At 35.1% G+C, this 19,740-nt stretch overlaps 2 protein-coding genes across 3 annotated transcripts in view; both read right to left on the reverse strand.

Moving 5' to 3' along the window:
- arb2a (ARB2 cotranscriptional regulator A) overlaps positions 1-8,168 on the reverse strand; it is a 206,052-nt gene extending 197,884 nt beyond the window's left edge. Inside the window, exons 1-3 of one of the 2 annotated variants that reach the window (XM_073840323.1) lie at positions 8,102-8,168; positions 6,896-7,029; positions 6,125-6,226 (exon numbers count right to left, since the gene is read on the reverse strand). In XM_073840323.1, the coding sequence (XP_073696424.1) occupies positions 6,125-6,226; positions 6,896-7,029; positions 8,102-8,118 (253 nt within the window). In that variant the 5' untranslated portion in view covers positions 8,119-8,168. Of the gene's footprint in view, positions 1-6,124; positions 6,227-6,895; positions 7,030-7,609; positions 7,703-8,101 lie in introns of those variants that run through there. The other variant, XM_073840324.1, reaches the window with a different exon arrangement.
- A 1,519-nt stretch (positions 8,169-9,687) lies between these two features.
- Positions 9,688-19,740, reverse strand: part of kiaa0825 (KIAA0825 ortholog) — a 167,184-nt gene continuing 157,131 nt past the window's right edge. The window contains exon 19 of the mRNA XM_073839992.1: positions 9,688-10,230. Coding sequence (XP_073696093.1) covers positions 10,134-10,230 — 97 coding nt within the window. The 3' untranslated portion in view covers positions 9,688-10,133. The remainder of the gene's footprint in view (positions 10,231-19,740) is intronic.

Below are 19,740 nucleotides of genomic sequence, written 5' to 3' on the forward strand. Positions count from 1 at the left end.
AAAGGTTTGAGCAGACATTTCCTGCTTGGGTCTGAGACTGGACGCTATTAGTTTTATTATCTTAACCTCCCTATATAACATTTCTCCCACAGTTCTACTTCAAACACACATGAAGGGAATATTGCGGACAATATTAGTGCAGAGTATCTTGAAGTGGAACATGAGGGAAGGCATGAAGCCAAAGCCTTTGTGAGCCAACAAGAAAAGAATGTTTTCCAACATAAAAGATGTTTTTGATTGGCCATCACGCACATGAAAGCCTTGTTGTTTTCACAGCAAGGGCACAACATTGCCAGGCTCCAACTCAAGTGAATCACTCTTTACCTTCACATTCAACAACTATTTTGCACCTGCAGTTTGAGGAGCATCAAATACCTCAGCCAAACCTATTCTCAATGATCAGTCGGGATTCAATGAGTGGAAGCTTTAGTATACGAGGCCTTGAGGGCCGTCCATAGTCCACTATCTGTCAGGCTGTGACCTTCAGTTCAGAACCTCAGGCCTGCTTGATGTGCATCATTCCCCTTCACGCAATTAAATACGTTTGGCTGGCATCCCCCCATCTGGCAGGTACAAGCCCTGCGAACGGCTAACGCTTCTCCTGTCCCCCTTACTTCGGCCTTCTGGGACGTCTGGCAGGCCTTCCTCAGACAGCTGGTGCTGCAATAGCGCTCTCTCCGCCACTGTACCTCAAGCCACCAGAGATCTGAGAGCGTGTGCGTGCGTGAGTGCGGCTGGACCACTGCAACTGTTCCCTCCTATGAGCATCCTTTGAGGGGCTCGTTTGAGAGCGGGCCAGCCGACTTCATTCAAAGTGACCCACTTGAATGCCACTGTTCTGCCAAGGCTGGACAATGAGGCCTGGCTTTTGCCAAGTACTGATGCTGCTAAACAGCTGCTGAGGTGCATGAGGTAAACAACAACACCACACTTACTTGGGACTAATGGTGTTTCAGGGGAAGGGATGAATGTTTGGCATATACGCCATCCACTTTTTGAGACAACACTTTTTTTTTTTATATGAAGCAATTTATCCAGCTCAACCATACAACCCTGTTATCCAAAAAAAAAATTGGTCCCAAACTAGGTAGCCCCTAGTGAGTGAAAGCCTGACTTGAAACAATATTACAAATTATGTTTTAATATTTAAAATATGTAGAATGTCACTGCCGCTCAAAAATCTGTGATCAGCAAGACTTTCAATGTTTTTAAAGATTTTTTTTCTGCTCATCAAGGCTGTTTATTAGGTTAAAAAATAAAGAAAAAAACAGTAATATTGTGTATATTATTGCAATTTTAAATAGCGGTTTTCTATTTTAATATATTTTACAACTAAATTTATGAATTGAATTTTCAGCATCATTACTCCAATCTTCAGTGTCACATGATTACCCAGAAATCATTCTAATATGCTGATTTATAATTTTTTTTTAATCAATTTTAGAAACAGTTGTGCTGCTTAATAAAAACATTAAAAAGAACAGCATTAGTTTAAAATAGTTTTTTTTTTTTTTTACAACAATGCACACTACCAAACTTTATCATCATTGTTGGAAACAGTTGTGCTGCTTAATATTTTTTTGGAACATTTTCTTTCTTTTTTTCAGGATTCTTTTATGGATAAAACATTTAAAACATTAAAAAGAACAGCATTTGTTTAAAATAGAATTTTTTGCAACAATACACAATACCAAACTTTATCTTCAATGTTGGGAAAATATTTTTTTGGAACATGTGGAATGTTTTTTTTTTTTTTTTAAGATTTATTTTTTGCATTTTTGGCTTTATTGTGATAGGACAAATCAGAACTGACAGGAAGCGAAGTGGGAGAGAGATAGGGGGCGGGATCGGGAAAGGTCCACGAGTCGGCATTCGAACACGGGACGCCCGGAGCGCAAGACTTTTTCAGGATTCTTCACTGAATAAAAAATTTAAAAGAACTTTTTGCAACAATATACACTACCGTTCAAAATTTCTTTCTTTCTCTCTTTGAAAAAAAAAAAAACTTTTACTCAGAAAGAATGAGTTAAACTGCTAAAAAAGTGATAATAATGACTTTGTTAGAATGTTTTCTATTTTGAATAAATGCTGTTGTTTTTAACTTTTTATTCATCAAAGAATGATTTCTGAAGGATCCTGATACCGAAGACTGAAAAACTACATCAAAAATTACTTTTTTATCATTTATTCATTTACCTACACCCTTAAAATTAAAGGTGCATCACGATGCCACAGAAGAACTTTTTTTGTCTAAATGCTTCCATAAAGAATCTTTAACATCTGAAGAACCTTTTTGGTGCAGAGTATAAAAAGGTAAGAAAGAGTATCCTTTAAAGAACCTTTGACTGAATGGTTCTTTGTGGAATCAAAAATGGTTCTTTTATGGCATCGCTGTGAAGAACTATTTAAGCGCCTTTATTTTTTAAAAGTGTACTTATTTACCCCCCCCCCCCCCAATAAAATAAAATAAAATATCTAAATAAAATACAGCTAACTAGCACAATAAAACACAATAAAAATATGGTAACATAATAAAAAACAGGATTTTTCAAAATGTATTTTTTTTAAATGTATCTGTTTTAGCAAATAAACTCTTCATATTTTACCACCACCACAAAACTTTTTGTAAGGAATCAGAGGGCACCAAACATTTCTAGTAATACAATTCTATTCCACCAAACAATACAAAACTGAACAACAATAAGAGTGAAAGTGGTTGCTAACATTTCTTAAAGGATTTTTAAGACACAGAGGCATAATGAAGCCTAAAACCAGTGTTAAATCTAATTGTGACCTCTCTGATTGCCAATGAGCGAAGTTAAAATACTCAAAGCATACACACTTAACCCAAATAGCCTTGGGGCCTCATACTTTTGCAATTACCCTAGTGCATGGCTCCACAAAACGAAAAACAGCTTTGAAGATAAAAGATTGCATAAGCACTTTCATTCCCCTCACTCTCAAAGCTCCGACACTTTTTGCACAGTTAGCAGGCGATAAATCCAACATGGCTAACTCAGAGAGTATTACAGTATTTGCTTTCATCGTTAGCTGTTTGACAACATGTAACACTAAAAGGCTGTATATCAACAATGAACTCTGAAAGCATGGCCACTCCTTTGAGATAGGATGAGAAACAGTTTTAGAGAAAGAATGAGGGAGAGAGTGGAGGGGAGAGAGAGAGAGAGAGAGAGAGAAAAAAGTACCTTTAAAAATCAATTATGCATTCACAAAGGGGTGAAGAGAAACACTACTACCAGAAGTGCCTAACAGAAGGAAGAAGGGATCTAATGAAACCAACATGCAGTGGAAGTTCAGCTCCATCGTCTTCATAACACAGGCTCTCTGAGGAATACCCCCCTTCAACAACTTCTCCCTGCTTTAACCTGGCATAATTAGCATGCTTTCTCGATTTTTAGCTTAATGAGGTATACATAACCTTGGATTTCCAGTAATGAACGAGCTGAAGGCGGATTGGGATGAAGTCATCACGCCACTTGAATTTGGTAAAAAAAAAAACATTAATTTCAAATGTATGTATATTTCTTGTGGAGTTATCGCATTAGATCATTTAAAAAAAAAAAGAATAAGTAAGAAAAATTTAAAAGCAGTTTCCATAAATAGGGTACACTGTTACAAAAAAAAACTATTAGGAAAAAGTAATTTTAAACACATTTTAAACTTTTTTTTAAACAAATGACATATCTTTCATTAAAAAGATACATTTCTGGTCATGACCTTCTCAACTATATTCAACAATCAATAGCATAATGGTCTTACTAACGTTCCTAGAAACTTTCATCCAGGTATTTGGGAGCAATTTGATGCTACACTCTGCAGGACAGTGGCCCTAAAGGTGTTTATTCAAATCATATATAGTTTTCTTTATATGACATTAATAATAAAGTTCCTATAAAAAGTGAATGATTTGTACTCGTGTTCATGTTGACAGAACTCTCATACAGTCATGCCATTTGTAAAATTTCAGTTGCTCGATTCAATCCGATTCGTGTAGGAATCATTCTAACCAAACCGGTTCAGTTGACTTACTGAAAAGATCCAACTTAAAAGATTCGCCGCCAGAGTTAAAATCTCCATCGCTTCAGAATTTGTACATAATTATAATATTTGTGAAGCTCTATTATTTTTCAACCCAGTTACCAAAGTTATTAAAATGAAATTACTAAAATGAAACTAATATTTTACTTTAATTTATGGTAAATATTTATTAATAACCAAGAAACAACTGTCCCTAGTGAATGAAAACTTAATTTAGGCAAAAACTGCAAGTACTGTTGACGTATAAGTTTGCTTTTAAATCTTATAAATAATTAAAATTAATAAAATAAATACAAATAAAACGATCTGGGTTGGTTGGGGAGGGTTTAAGAATGTAAAAATACAGTATCTGTACAAATAAAAATAAAGAGAAAAAAATAAATAAAAAATAAAACAATCTATTTTTTGTGCTTGATTAATAATTATCTGTCTCATACACTACCAGTCAAAAGTTTTTGAACAGTAAGTCTGCATTTATTTGATCCAAAGTACAGCAAAAACAGTACAACGTTGACATATTTTAACTATTTCAAATAAATGTTTTTATTATTAGCATCATTACACCAGTCACATTATCTTACAGAAATCATTCTAATATTCTGATTTGCTTCTCAAAAAAACATTTATTGTTATTATTATGCTGAAAACTGCTGAGTAGAATTTTTTCAGGTTTCAGTTGATGAATAGAAAGGTCAGAAGAACAGCATTTAACTGAAAGAGAAATCTTTTATAACATTATAAATGTCTTTATCATCACTTTTGATCAATTTAAAGCATCCTCGCTAAATAGAAGTATTAATTTCTATAATTTTTTCCCCAACAAAAAAAAACTTTGAACAGTAGTGTATATAATGTTACAAAAGTTGTTTTATTTAAGATAAATAAATGCTGATATGCTCATATTTAGATCTTTCTATTCATCAAAGAATCCTGAAAAATGTACCCCACTGTTTTAAATGTTGATAATAATAATAAAACTAAAATGTTTTTGAACAGCAAATCAGCATATTAGAATGATTTCTGAAGAATCAATCATTCTCTAATATTCTGAATATCAATCTGAATGTGACACTGAAGACTGAAGTAATGTTGCTGAAAATGTAGCTTTGATCACAGGAATAAATTACAATTTAATATATAATCAAATAGAAAACAGTTATTTTATTAAATCTAAAAATATTTCAAAATTGTACTGTTTTGCTGTACTTTAAATCAAATAAATACAGGCTTGGTGAGCAGAAAAGACTTCTTTGAAAAACATTAAAAATCTTACTGTTCAAAAACTTTTGACTGGTAGTGTAATATTTAATTTAACCATCAGCATTTTCTAAAAGCTATGCAATCACTATTAGTTGCCTTTTTGGCATCCAATTTGAATTTTAATTATTGCTAGAAAATAACATCACTCAAATCAAAATTTTAAACTATATTTACACATTTACACGAAACTGCATTTGGCTCATATAATGTTTAGTAAACGATATTAGATTTTCTTTAGACCCTATTTTGTATCCTATTTGTACAAAGCGACGAAACCCCTGCGTTATAAAGTTAATGTCCAAGACTATACTTTGACTCGATGGCCATTTGACATTCATCTCAGAGAGTGGCAAAAGAAGTTACAAAGTGAAACTTTCCTATAAAATCGAATAAAAGTAATACTCTTCACTGGGAGACTGATATAAGGTATTCCAGACGCTAACAGGAGGCGTTTTAGAGAGAGGAGCAAGGTTATGCAAATCTAGCCGTCAAACAGAGCACAAGGCTGAGTAAGCCACTGACAGCCCATAGCATGCACAACTTGTCCATTCAGCTGCCACAGACTCCAGAGACTCTGAAACAGACAGCGCTATCACAGCCTGCTGCCTGCTGTCAATATCCAATGAAACCCTCCGCACACTTCTAATGCATTCAAACCTTCAGAACCACAGACAAGCTACAAAATCATGTTATTAAAGTACAAGCCCAAACGCTATTTGATGGTCCGGCTGGCATGTGTGTCACAGAGTGAAATAATTTACTGTGTCTAAAGATGTTTGGAGAAAAGACAAGCGAAAAGTCTTACGTTCATTGAAGGCGTATTCAAACTCATCCAGAGTTTCAGGAAAGTTCAGTGGAGGTTCGTCTTTTTTCATTAGCTCGTCTAAATCGATTCTGGACAATAAATCTAGAAAACAAAATGCATGAATATGCAAACAAATCAATTAAACAAATAATTAAAAAAAAATACTTTACAAAAGCTTACTGATGCTTCAGGAGGAAAAACCATGCATTACGTGCAGACGGGTGAAAAGTTTTTGAATTTGAGGATAAATGTAACTTATTTTCTCTTCTGGGAAACATTTATATATCTTCTGTAGCTTCTGAAGGGCATTACTAAATAAAAAAAATATGATATTTGGAAAAATTTACATATCCTCATTCCGTTCAAATGTTTACACACCCGGCTTTTAATGCATCGTGTTTCATTCTGAAGCATCAGTGAGCATTTGAACCTTCTGTAATAGTTGCATATGAGTCCCTCAGTTGTCCTCAGTGTGAAAAGATGCATCTCAAAATCATACAGTCATTGTTGGAAAGGGTTCAAATACACAACAATTCTGAAAACCAAAAAATCTGTGGAACCTGAAGGACTTCTCTAAAGAACAGCAGGCAGTTTAAATGTTCAGGACAAACAAGGGACTCATGAACATCACTTGAACAATAACATGCATTTTGTATGATCCCTCTTATTTCGGTAAAATAAGGAACATTTTGCAAATTCTCGTAAACTTTTGACTTCAACTCTACATGCATGTATTTAGGCACAATGTGTATTCATAACTGCTAGCTTTACCTTTTAGTGCAGTAGTTTTTTCTTTTTCTTCTTGTGCCAAGAGCTGGGCCATAGTTATCCAAACTAAACAGAAGAGAAAGATGCTGGCTCTGATAGGCATGGACTCCACTACAGATATATTACTGCATGTCAACCTGATTAGGAATAAATAAATAAAAATGACTAAACAACAAGCTTCTGATGCTATGAACTTGATTGCCTCAACACCGAAAAAAAGTCGTGTTTTCTGTAAATTCATTACTACTAGAAATGTCTATTAATGCTTTACATATATTATAACATAATATTAACAGTAACTATAAAACAGTTAAATTATAAACCAGTAATATTAAAATCTTTTAAACTTCAGACTGTCAAGCTGCTGGAGAGGTGTCAAAAATCTTTAAAATAAAATAACATAAATAGTAAATAATAAAGTTATCTTTTAAACAACATTTGCACTAGTAACACTATTATAATACATATTATGTTTAAATGTATCAGTTAAATAATGTGTCAATAATTATTAGTGTCAATAACAATCAATAATGTTTGGGACAAATTACACTTGTCCTCTGACAAAGCTGACCATAATATAACCATATAGCTTAATAAATGTATTTAATAATATGATGCTACACGTAATTTTGATTAGTGCAAATAATAATTAATAATAATTTGATTACATGCTCACTTTTTAAAATTACATAATATTAAAAATACATAAATACTGACTGTGAATTTGATGACTTGTTAGCTTCTAATGTTACCGTTCTGGCTATAAAGCTGAGTTTCGTTCGTGTGTAAGCAGTCAAACGTAAAAGTCGTCTAACCGTACTTTCATGACAGTGCACTTTGATCTGACAGGTCAGACTGTTTATGGTGGTAACTAGCATTATGCTAACAGCTTGATTCAGGTTTAAAACCAAGCGTGCTGGTGTGAGAGACTCACATGCACCTGAATCTCAGTGTCTGCATTTAGAGAAACACAGTGAAAGCAGCGACCTGCTGCTTCCGACTTGATCGGAGCATGTAAACATTGTAAAAGACACCCTGCATGGACCCCAGCCAATGTTTATAACAACTACTCATCACACAAATGGGACAATAACTTTACGAAGCACAAATATTTCAAGCGGCGATACTGGTCCCCCTGCTGAAGAGCTAGATGAAGACAGTTGGGAGAGGTAAATATGTATTTGCATGCATGTCGCTCCGCTCACGTACCATAACAACAAGCACATGTGAGATTTCACACATCCTGCTTCCTCCTTCTGCCAAACAGGAAGACACGCTTCCGTCTCCTCGGAAACGGAAGCGTTTTACACAAGTTACAGCTGATTGGCGGGATTTAAACAGACAGCGCCGCTTTTCACACAGACACAGAAGAGCTGTACTAAACGGTCGGATACGTTTGATATACAAACGCTTTCGTTACAATAATACGTATTTAACAATAATAACAATGTTTTTGATATCTTTTTTTGAACTATGAATGTTAAAATACAGTTTAAATCTCCTGAAAGAAAATATCACGTCTTAATAAATAATTATCACACGCATAGCCTATATATATATATATATATATATATATATATATATATATATATATATATATATATATATATATAGTGTATTTTTCACTGTAAATAAACTGCAGACTTAAAATAATGAAATAAAATTAATAAATACATAAAAATAAATTAAATAACCAATAAATACATAAACTCCACATGAAGATATTTATTTATAATTAATTTATACAGCAACATTCGTTTTATCTTGATGTACGAAAATAACTAACTCTAAAAATGAATAAAAACTATAGATATTTAAAAAATAAGAAGTGTCGCAACAAAATTACTAAAACAACTAAAATAAAAATTAAAAACAATATAGAATAATATAAAAACTAATTCAAAGTATAAATAAAAAAATATTAGTTACTATAAGTATTTTAATGATAGTAAAAGAACCATGATTACCTAAAGGTATGATACAACAGTCTTTATTCATCAACAAACCTTTTCTGCGTGAAAAATCACTGCTGGATTTCTCATTTAAAGCAAAGTCCCTTTAAGGCAAGTCATGTCACTCGGCGGCCATCTTTGAAACGCCTCTCGGGCATTCAAGTGCAGCTCCTATCTGTTTGAATGGGGAAACATCAAATTCTCCAAAACTGTTCACCAAGCTTACGATTAAATTTCATATTTTAAATCTCCAACGAAATCCAACAAGAACTGCCTCGTAAATATGGTTCCTTGAGCTCCAATAGCGTTAAAAAACGCTTATTTTTCCTGCTAAATGAGCCAGTGCGCATGCGCAGTACTGAGCGCACGTCTTAGAGCACCGGGCGTTTCTATAGCAACCTGGACTTCTAACGGCAGCTGCAGTGACGCGCTGACTTTACTAATCAACGATTGGCTCTTTAATTAAGAAGGCGGGGCTTCGCGGCCATAATGAGCGTTGCATTTTTCCCCATTCAAAACTATAGGAGTGACATGTCTTGGGTATTCTATAGTCTTTGTTTAAAGTCCACAAGGTTAGGAACAAGTTAAGAGTTGTTAAGAATCGCTTACATCATCTGAAAGCTGAATAAATAAGCTAGGATAGGACAACACTTGGCCTAGATCCAACTATTTGAAAATCTGGGATGTGAGGGTGCAAAGAAATCTAAATATTGAGAAAATCGCTTTTAAAGTTGTCAAAATGAAATTCTTAGCAATGCATATTACTAATCAAAAATTAACTTTTGATATATTTACACTAGGAAATTTACTAAATATTTTCATGGAACATGATCTTTACTTACTTTCCTTATGATTTTTGGCATAAAAGAAAAATCTATAATTTTGACCCATACAATGTATTGTTCGTTATTGCTACAAATATATCCTTGCTACTTATGGTTTTGTGGTCCAGGGTCACATATTTTATGCATATACTGCATGCATTGTTTTTATTATTATTCTACAATTACTGACTGAAACCAAAGAGTACCTTTTGTAATTTACCCCTTTCGGCAAGTAATGCTCCAAAATCTATTAATCAAAGATCAAAGGAGTACAGTTTTCAGTTACAGAGTGGAGTCATATTTCATCACAACCTTGTGATTTCTTAGAGTTCACAATGTTTTTGTTTATTACTCATCTGCAACAACTGTAATTTTACATCCACAGCACTAGCAATCAGTTAACAATCTTCTTAGCAGCTTAAATTGGTTATTTGGTTCTTCTGTTATATAGTCACTGGAACTTTGCTATGTTTCTTGACTTTGGTCGAAGTATATTTCCTTTAACTGATCCACAAAAATCTTCTCTTCATCCTCTAGTGCTGCAGCATCCTGCATCTCCCACCTGCAATTCACAAACACAGAAAACAGAAATGTGTGTTAGGCCAACTCTCAAAAATGGGTAAAACACAGATCTTCCTTGAGAATGCAACTTCTTTACAACTTCACAGTAAATCTCTTGTGGGCGATAAAGAGTATACGAAGACGTAAAAAAATAACAACATTACATAGTGCTGTATCAGCCTCAAGCAGCATAGTCAATGTCCGTTTATCACGTATCTGATGCATATTGCACCCAAAAAAAAAAGTCAGAGCAAACATTTCTACTAGTTAGAGTGTTTATGTCGAGCAGACATTGTGTTCTGCACTGTGAAAGCAAGTTTGTTTTGTTTTCATTGCCGAAAGATGATGTGAAAAATCAGTGGTTAAAATGTATTTTTTCCACGATACCACAGCAATACAGTTTAAACCTTTTGTTGTGTGCTCCTCATTTTACCAAGAACTGCTTCTCGTATCTTGGCCTTTATCTTCTTTGGCTTCTAATCTTCTTTATTTGGACTAACAAGCGTCTCTGAACCGCAACCTGTAAGTACGACTGATACGTTATGTGTATATTTTCAAGTGAGTGCTCAAAATATTTTTTTTTTGTGCTAACACATGATGTATTTGATGAACTTTAGCTGTGGGCAAGATTCGTTTGCGTAAGTGTTAAACAAAATGTTTTTATGTCATTAGTTTAAGAACGGATCAGAGTGCTATATTATCGTTTTATGTAAAGGTGCTCAGGGTTGCCAGGTTTTCACAACAAAACCCGCCCAATTGCTAGTCAAAACTAACCAAATTGCGTTTCGAGGGGGGTCCCCTGTTAAAATACATGCCTTTTGTCAGGTTTCCCTTGTAAATTCGCATTCCAGGAGGTAAATATGACGTTTTTAGAGTCGCTTTAATCCACGGACATCAAAAACAACCACAGACTTGGCACAAGAGATGGTAGTGCTCACTAACTTGCTCAAGTACTCCTCTCTGCGCCAATCACAACAGACTTGGCCAGCTGACCAATTAGAGCTGAGTAGGCTTATGGAAGAGAGGGGTTTACAGATATAACGCTCAAAGCTGGTTCGAACGAATGGTTTCAAAATTATTGACAAACGACTCTATGTATAAATGTATATTCTGAAAAAATGACAATGTTTTCTGACCTTAGATGCATTTAAACCTGCTGTAGGGGGCTCCAACACAATATTAGCACACTTTAAAAAAACCATTTGACCTGCTCTTTAACATAATCAGTACTTATTATTTTTGGACAGCCCACTGCTCTGACGTTTTCAGCGCTGACTAATCTATATGCCTCTCATTGGCCAAAGCATTCTTAAGTTCAACACAATCTCATTTGACTGGTTAAAAGGCTCTGCACAACACTGCACAAAACAGCATGTAAAAGCAATCTGATGCAGTGTGAGAGAATTTAAATGTAATTCCATAAATTGGCACTTTTTTTCCATTTTCACATTTAATTGCGACAGATGTAATGCATTGTTTAATTGTGGAGGGAATTTTTTTGCCCCTTTTGTCTTGCATTTATAGGGCATTTTAGTTTATTTTGGTGGCATTTTTGCCCCAAGCCCTTGTTAATTTCTGACACGGCAACATTTATGCTTAGACTACACAAGACAAACATCACAAAAGTTGTAATATCTGATATTTGACTCAAAAGGACTAGCATTCTGTGATAAAATGTAATAAATAAACATATTTCTCTCTCAGAACTGAAATTATGCTATACAAGGTTTAAAAAATGTTTTAACATGCTGCTAAGAGGGGGAAATGTATCCAATCACAGCCTTCATCTGTACGCCAATGCTTATTTTCTTCACCTCAAAGAGCACCTTTCAACATTACACAATTGTGTTTGTTACAAAGTGTGTGCATCCCTCCTTTTATCTTTCTCTGTGCAAGGGGACGGCACCTTTTCAGGTGGTGATGTATAGTGTCCATATATTCAGTATTGGTACAAAAGCCTATCAAAGGACTTGGTCCGTGCGCGTAAAGCAGCTCACGACGTGGCCACATTGATTGAGCTTCCACCTCAGTCATTGTGAATGTGTCACTATCAGACAAGCTCTTTTCTCCTCTATGGATGGCGGTGTCACTGTGGTAATTACAGTCTATATGGGGAGGATTTGTTTATGTAAATATGTGCATTTGATGCATGGGGCCCTCTCGGGCATGTCTCCTATCAGAGCGGCGTCTCTTTCCTCCTGTCAGAGTCACCTTAACAGAACCACTGGGCCTGAACCTGACAGCAACAGCTCGACAGATGAGTGTGTGAGGGTTTTGCGCATTTATTTTTCTGTCTTCTCTTGCTTTCTTTTTCTCCTGCACTGGTGGAAAAGCTTCGGGGCTCTAGTGTCTTCGGAGACACAATTATGAGATAAAATGCCCCAATAACAAGAAATTACATTGCAAATATGATAATTCAGGTAACTATGAAAATGAACATTGTACAGCAGACAATGTATTATAACTAGTACACAACATCAATAAATACTATTTGCCATTTTTTACTTTCTTTACATGAAAATAAAGTTGTATGTCTATCTATATCTGAAACTTCTGTCTTGGAGGGCCACTGTTCTGCAAAGTTTAGCTCCAACCCTAATCAAACACACCTGAGCAAGCTAATCAATGTCTTCAAGATCACTAGAAAAGCTAAAGGCAGGGGTGTTTGATTAGGGTTGGAGCTAATCTTTACAGGACAATGGCCTTCCAGGACCAAAGTTGCCCATCTATGATCTACATTAACTGTTAAACATCTGCAGCAGCAGCAGCATGTTTTCAGGTGTCTCAGCTAGAGGCCCTTGATCTTGAGGAGCCTGAAACACCGGCCCAATTGGCCTTGGTTCATAAGCTGTCTTTCATTGGTGGAGTGTACAATTGTTCTGAAAACTTTTAAAGTAGAAATTTAATAGCAGCAGACAGTTTCCTTGTTTTAAAGTAGTGGTGCACCATATTTATTGATTGATTGATTGTACCAAAACACAGAAACTGGAATTTAAGTTCAAATCGAAACGAAAAATAAAGTTTTGGTTACTAAATTTACATAACTGAACTCAGTATGCTGTTTAGGCTGTTCAGGGTGATAAGTCATATCAGGGTGATAATATCATATCAGTATTTTTTTTTTCCTTTTGGCAAAATGTGGCATCGGAGAAGCATTATTTATTTTTTTGCTGTTTTGGGAGAATATTTTTGGTAATTTGGTAATGTTTTTTGGTTGTAGACCTCTTGTAGCTTAACATTTTGGCACGACATGGATGCTGACAGAGTCAAAACGTGGCAGCGGAGAAGCGTTAACTTTATTTATTTATTTATTTAGCTGTTTTAGGCAAATATTTTTGGTAATTTGGTAATATTTTTTGCTTGTAGACCTGTTGTAGCCTTTTGACACAACATGAATGCTGACAGGATCAAAACATGGCATCGGAGAAGTGTTCACTTTTTTTTTTTTTTCTGTTTTGGGGAAAATTTTTGGTTTTTGGCAATTATTTGGTTGTAGACCTGTTATAGCATATCGACATTTTGTGCATGACATGGATGCTGACAGAGTCAAAATGTGGCTTTGGAGAAATGTTAATTTTTTTTTTTGTTGTTGCTGTTTTGGGCACAAATTGTTGGTAATTTGGTAAAAAAAAAAAAAAAAATGGTTGTAGACCTGTTATAGCTTAACATTTTGTGCACGACATGGATGCTGACAGAGTCTAGTCTGGCATCGGAGAAGTGTTTTCTTTTTTTTTTTTCTTTTTTTTGCTGTTTCAGAGTAATATTTTTTTGGTAATTTGTTTTTTTGTTTTTGTTTTTGTTTTTGCCTGTGGACCTGTTGTAACTTGTCGACATTTTGTGCATTACATAGATGTTGACAGAGTCAAAATGTGGTATTGGAGAAGCATCAACTTTTTCTATTCTTTTTTTTTTTTTTTTTTTTTTTGCTGTTTCAGGGTAATATTTTTTTGGTTGTAGACCTGTTGCAGCTTATCGACATTTTGTGTATGACATGGATGTGTTAACTTTTTTTTTCTGTTTTGGGCAAATATTTTTGGTTGGAAAATATCGGTGCATCACTATTTCAATTATGTCAAGTTATCATTTTTTAAAGTGCAATATAAAACAGAGACTGTTTTAAAGCAGCTTCACAGCATTAAACAGGAAAATAAAAAATAATATTGCAAAATTAAAAAATTAGGCATATCCAAAATTCTGCTAGAAAGCAGCTGTAGAAACACAATAGTGTCATGTCTCAGTGCCATTTAGTTCAGTGTTGATTAAATTAAATTCGATATCTGTGTAAAATAATTTCATTCAGTATGAAACAATCAAATCCAGCGATAAGCAACTTTACTAAAGACAGTAGTGTCTTTATTCAGCTTCAGTCAGTTCAATATTGATTAATTTCAGTTCAATAGCAGTGTCAATGTTGCAAAATTCATGAATTATGAACAAATTTGATTAAACAATAAAGCAGAAAAACACAATGTTGTCATTATTTAGTTCAATTCAGTTCAGGTTTTGTTCTTATCTGAATGTCAGTGCCATCAAATCAATATTACTGAATATTAATTGTCTTCTAGACCACAACTAAGCACGCCAAAGCCAATAATGGCAAGAAACCCAAGTGACAAAAATGACTTATTTAAAATGACTTCTGTGTGAGCTGCGCATCATATACTGTTACCCTATTGACCTTTTTTGCCCATGAAATTTCACCAAAATTTCACTAACGTGACTGCACCGTAAGACTGTACAGAAAATATGGGCACACTCTGAAGCGCCAGAAGGAAACAACTCAGGAAAATGTCAAACGGCCTCAGTCTCTCATCTCTGGTCAGTCATTACTTCGCCGCTACAAACAAATAACAAATAATGGAGAACACATGGAAAACACAATATTTACAAATGTCAGGGACGTGCCGAAATGAACGAGAGAGAGGGTAGGCGAGGTTCGGAGAGGAAGAAGTGAAGACGCTAAAGGTTTTTTCAATGTTTAATTTTCAAATAGGATTAAGCAGAATGACATTTAGCTGAAGGTTACTCGCCCGGTGCTTGCCGTCGTTGTCTTAGCTGATATTGATATTCAGGCGGTGGTCTGCAGCTTGTCAGTGGGACAAACATGCTTGATGAATGAGAACACGAGCCACAGGGAAGTGTTAAGTGCAAATTTGAAACTGGGTCGAGGTTTTTTTTAGGAGAGAATGCGTAGATACATGGTAAAATTACCTAGTAAACACCTCAATAACTTCCGTTTGTGTCCACCTATGATGTTAAGAGCATATATTTTAAGTACCTCCATTTATCAATGTCAGCACAGAATCTCTAACTTTTGGGCATACAGTATAGATGCACACCTGCAGAGAACAGTAGAAAATCAAAATGTGTCAATAAAGTAAAATTTCTCATTCAGGTCATCAATCAAAAAGTACAGGTGTAATGCCGTCGAGCCTCGTCTCGGTTTTTCACTATGTGACAAGACGTGGTAATAAGTCAAACCTGAGCCTCTTTTTCATAGTAGTGAATATCTAATGTGTCCTCACTGAGTTTCCAGTCTTTTAATGTTTCCTGACAAATACTAAGTGTCAGGCAGGTAATTCAGCGGGCTTCTCTATCTTAATAAGCCCGGTGTGATGTGGTCTTTCAGTCTTATTGCGCGGCTCATTTTTCATGCATTAATACCACTCTTGCTGACTCGGCTCTTCCTCTGCATAAAGAGCAGTCTACACGCATTATGAGCCATATATTTACAGATTCCATATAGTCCAGCGGAAATCAGCTCGCTGACACCCTCCAGCCGTGTTTGCCTGCACGTTGAGCTTGTTTGCTAATATGCAGAAAGTTACAATTCACAGACTTCAACTACACACCAAGTATGCATTAAAATCCATTACTTAAAGAGGTAGTTCACCCAAAAATTTAAATTACCTCATGATTTTCTCACCTTCAAGCTATTCTAGGTGTATATGACTTTCAGACGAATACAATCGGAGTTATATTAAAAAAATCTCCTGGCTCTTCCAAGCTTTATAATGGCAGTGAATGGTGGTCGATGGTGCATCCATCCATCACAAAAAGTGCTCCACTTGGCTCAGAGAGGTTAATAAAGGCCTACTGAAGTGAACCGATATGTTTGTGTGAGAAAAATATCCATATTTAAAACTATAAACTGCAATCTCTAGCTTCCACTAACTGTTTTTACGCACATTCACAAAAGAGTGGTGTTCCAGCGGATTGTGAGATGTAGGCGTAACGTAAGCTCAGATGAGAAGCAAAGAACGTAGAAACGCAAAGCAGAGAGCAAAACAAAACACCAATCACTAATTAGAAGTACAAAATGAGGATTTGTAAAGAAAAATATTGGAGGATTTCGAAATAAGCCAAGAGGAGACGGGTTTTCCTTTGCTCTAAACAAAATTTGGTTATTGCGAGACTAGCATATTCTCACTGGAGCTTACACTACGCCTACATCCTATGTCATCTGCTGGAACACCATTCTCTCATGAACATGCGTACGCCAGTTAGGCGTAGAGATCTTGCCTTATAACCATTTCTTATATTCGCTTCAGACGGCCTTTATTAACCCCCTGGAGCTGTGTGGAGTACTTTTTATGATGGATGGATGCACTTTATTGGACTTAAAAAAATCAGCAGCCATTCAATGCCATTATAAAGCTTGGAAGATCAATGAAATTTTTAATATAACTCACATGTATTTGTCTGAAAGAAGAAAGTCATATACACCTAGGATGGGCGTACTATCCCTTTAAACACTGCAGTAACATAGTATTATAAATTGTTTTATTAGGTACTTGACAAATTGCTGTAGCAATATATATATATATATATATAATATTTATGAGAAGTTACATTTTTAATTTTATATGTGCAGTTGAGGTAAAAAGTTTAGTCCCTTGTTTGTCCTGAACAGTTAAACTGCTATTACAGAAGGATCAAACGCTCACTGATGCTCCACAAGGAACAACGATGCATTAAGAGCCAGGGGTGTAAACTTTTGAAGCGAATGAAGATGTATAAAGTTATCTTATTTTGCCTAAATATAATATTTTTTCATTTAGTACTGCCCTTCAGAAGCTATAGAAGATACTTACATGTTTCCCAGAAAAAAAAAATAAGTTAAATTTACCCTGATCTTCAAATTCAAAAAGTTTTCACCCCCCAGCTCTTAATGTATCCGTTTTCCTTCTGGAGCATCAGTGAGCATTTCAACCTTCTGTAATAGTTACATATGAGTCCCTCAGTTGTCCTCAGTGTGAAAAGATGGACCTTAACATCATACAGTCATTGTTGGAAAGGGTTCAAATACACAAAAATGCTGAAAAACCTAAGAATTTGTGGGACTTTTCTGAAGAACAACAGACAACTGTTCAGGGCAACCATGGGACTCATAAACAACTTTAACTGAAAAAAAAAGTAACAACACAGTATTAAGAATCAAGCGTATGTAAACTTTTGAATGTGGTAATTTTTATAAATTCAACTATTATTTTCTTTTGTGGACTATATGTACATGTCTTTTATGTGAAATCTCTTATTCAGGTCAGTACTAAATAAAAAATAATTAACATTTTGCAGATTCTGCAAGGTGTATGTAAACTTTTGACCTCAACAGTATGTTTTTACATCTTTTCAAAAATTGACACAAGATACAATATCATTCAAAAGTTTGTGATCAGTAACATACATACAGTACATTACTGTATTTTAGATCAAATAAACGCAGCCTTGGTGAAAACGAGACGTCTTTCAAAACCATTACTGAGCCTAAATTTGTTGCAATGTTCACTTGCAGACACAAAACTAAAGTCTCAGAACAAGTCTGAATTTTTGTGGTGAGCCTCTGATAACCTTACAGGCTGGATTTGACACCTTCAGTGGGTTTGAATATATCTGACCTATGGATTCCCTCAAGCAAATAAATGTGGTTATCTTTCGCAAAACTTTGCAAAGTGTATGCTGCCACAGCCATGGGCCAATTTTAACATTCAGACGGTGGCCATGGAAGTCATTTAATGTTGAAGCTATCTATCTTCACAGTAGGATCCGCACCAATGGTTCCTCACAGGTCAAGCCTGAAGAACAAGTCGAGTAACAGTCTCTGACACTGTTCCTATCACATTAAAGTCCGGCCCACTCTGGGCTATCTTAACACTGTGCCATGTACTGCATGAGCAGACCCATTTAGGAGAAGAGAGAAGGAGAAAGAACAGCAGAGGCTATTAGACTAACTGTCAGCTAGCGGAGTGGTTTTCTTCTCTACTACATGTTTTCGGGCGAGCAGACTACCAGCACAGTCGCCGACAGGTACCCGTGTTTGTTTAAATGTGCGTCTGTCAAACAAAGAGCAATGTGACGCTCAACACGGGCGAAGAAATGGCAAGCTGACAAGTCACACTAATCAGAGGCTTTGCACATGCTTAGCACTTCAAGGATCCATCATAACCCAAACCTAAATATTTAAAGTGCTCAACTTTCTGAAAAGGTCAGGGCTTTCCATGCATGCCACGGAGGAGAGGAGATGTTCGGAGGGGAGAGAGCACTCAGAAACAGCAACCGGCCGTTCTGGCCTTGCCCTGGGATGTGAGGAATCCAGTTCATTTCATGCTTATGGCTTTGCCCTTTGGAAACCACAGAGGTGCTCTGCAGAGAAAAGGTTGTTCAAATACCTACAGATCTGAAAATTACTGTTGAATACAGAAAAATGCTTCAGCCGGATAGATCTGACTGCAATAATCCTGTTCTATCAAAACCTTTTTTGAACATTTTAGTTCATATCTGTTAGCTCATATCTGTTAGTATCGGTATATATAGAAATGAAATTAGATTAATAAATATTTTATTGTACATTGTTATTTCATGTCAGCTATTGCATTAACTAAGGTTAACGAATAGATCCTTCTTGTAAAGTTTTACCAAAAAGTCATTAAAATTATGAAATGTAGTATTTTTACCATGAACTGCATAGGAATTTTACAGAATCTGAACATGTTGGCATCAGTCTAATTTAAAAGGTTATTTTTAAATGACAGTTGAATTTGCACCAAAATAATGGTTAGACATGTATTCAAACCCATAAAACCTAAATAACATAATAAACTTGAAGAAATTTCTCCAACAAAAAGTTGATAAATCTATTTATTTTGATATCTTAATTATGCAAAATCACATTTTATTTTATTTTTTACATGTAGTATTAATCCCTTCTGTCAAAAAATAAATAAATAAAATAAATAAATAAAATAAAATATATTGGGCCATTAAAACGGTCAAATATTTAGAGAGGTCATTATCTACTAGATCAAATGGACATTCCTTTTTTTTGCATGTAGTATTAAACCCTTTCTGTCAAAATAAAATAAAATAAAAACATTGGGCCATTAAACGGTCAAATATTTAGAGAGGTCATTATCTACTAGATCAAATGGTCAAATAATAATAAAAATATATCAAGTCAATTAATTCATCAAGGAATATTCTATAAAATGAATACAACACATTCTAACCACGA

Source organism: Garra rufa, chromosome 5 (assembly GCF_049309525.1).
Source record: "Garra rufa chromosome 5, GarRuf1.0, whole genome shotgun sequence".
Classification (NCBI taxonomy): domain Eukaryota; kingdom Metazoa; phylum Chordata; class Actinopteri; order Cypriniformes; family Cyprinidae; genus Garra; species Garra rufa.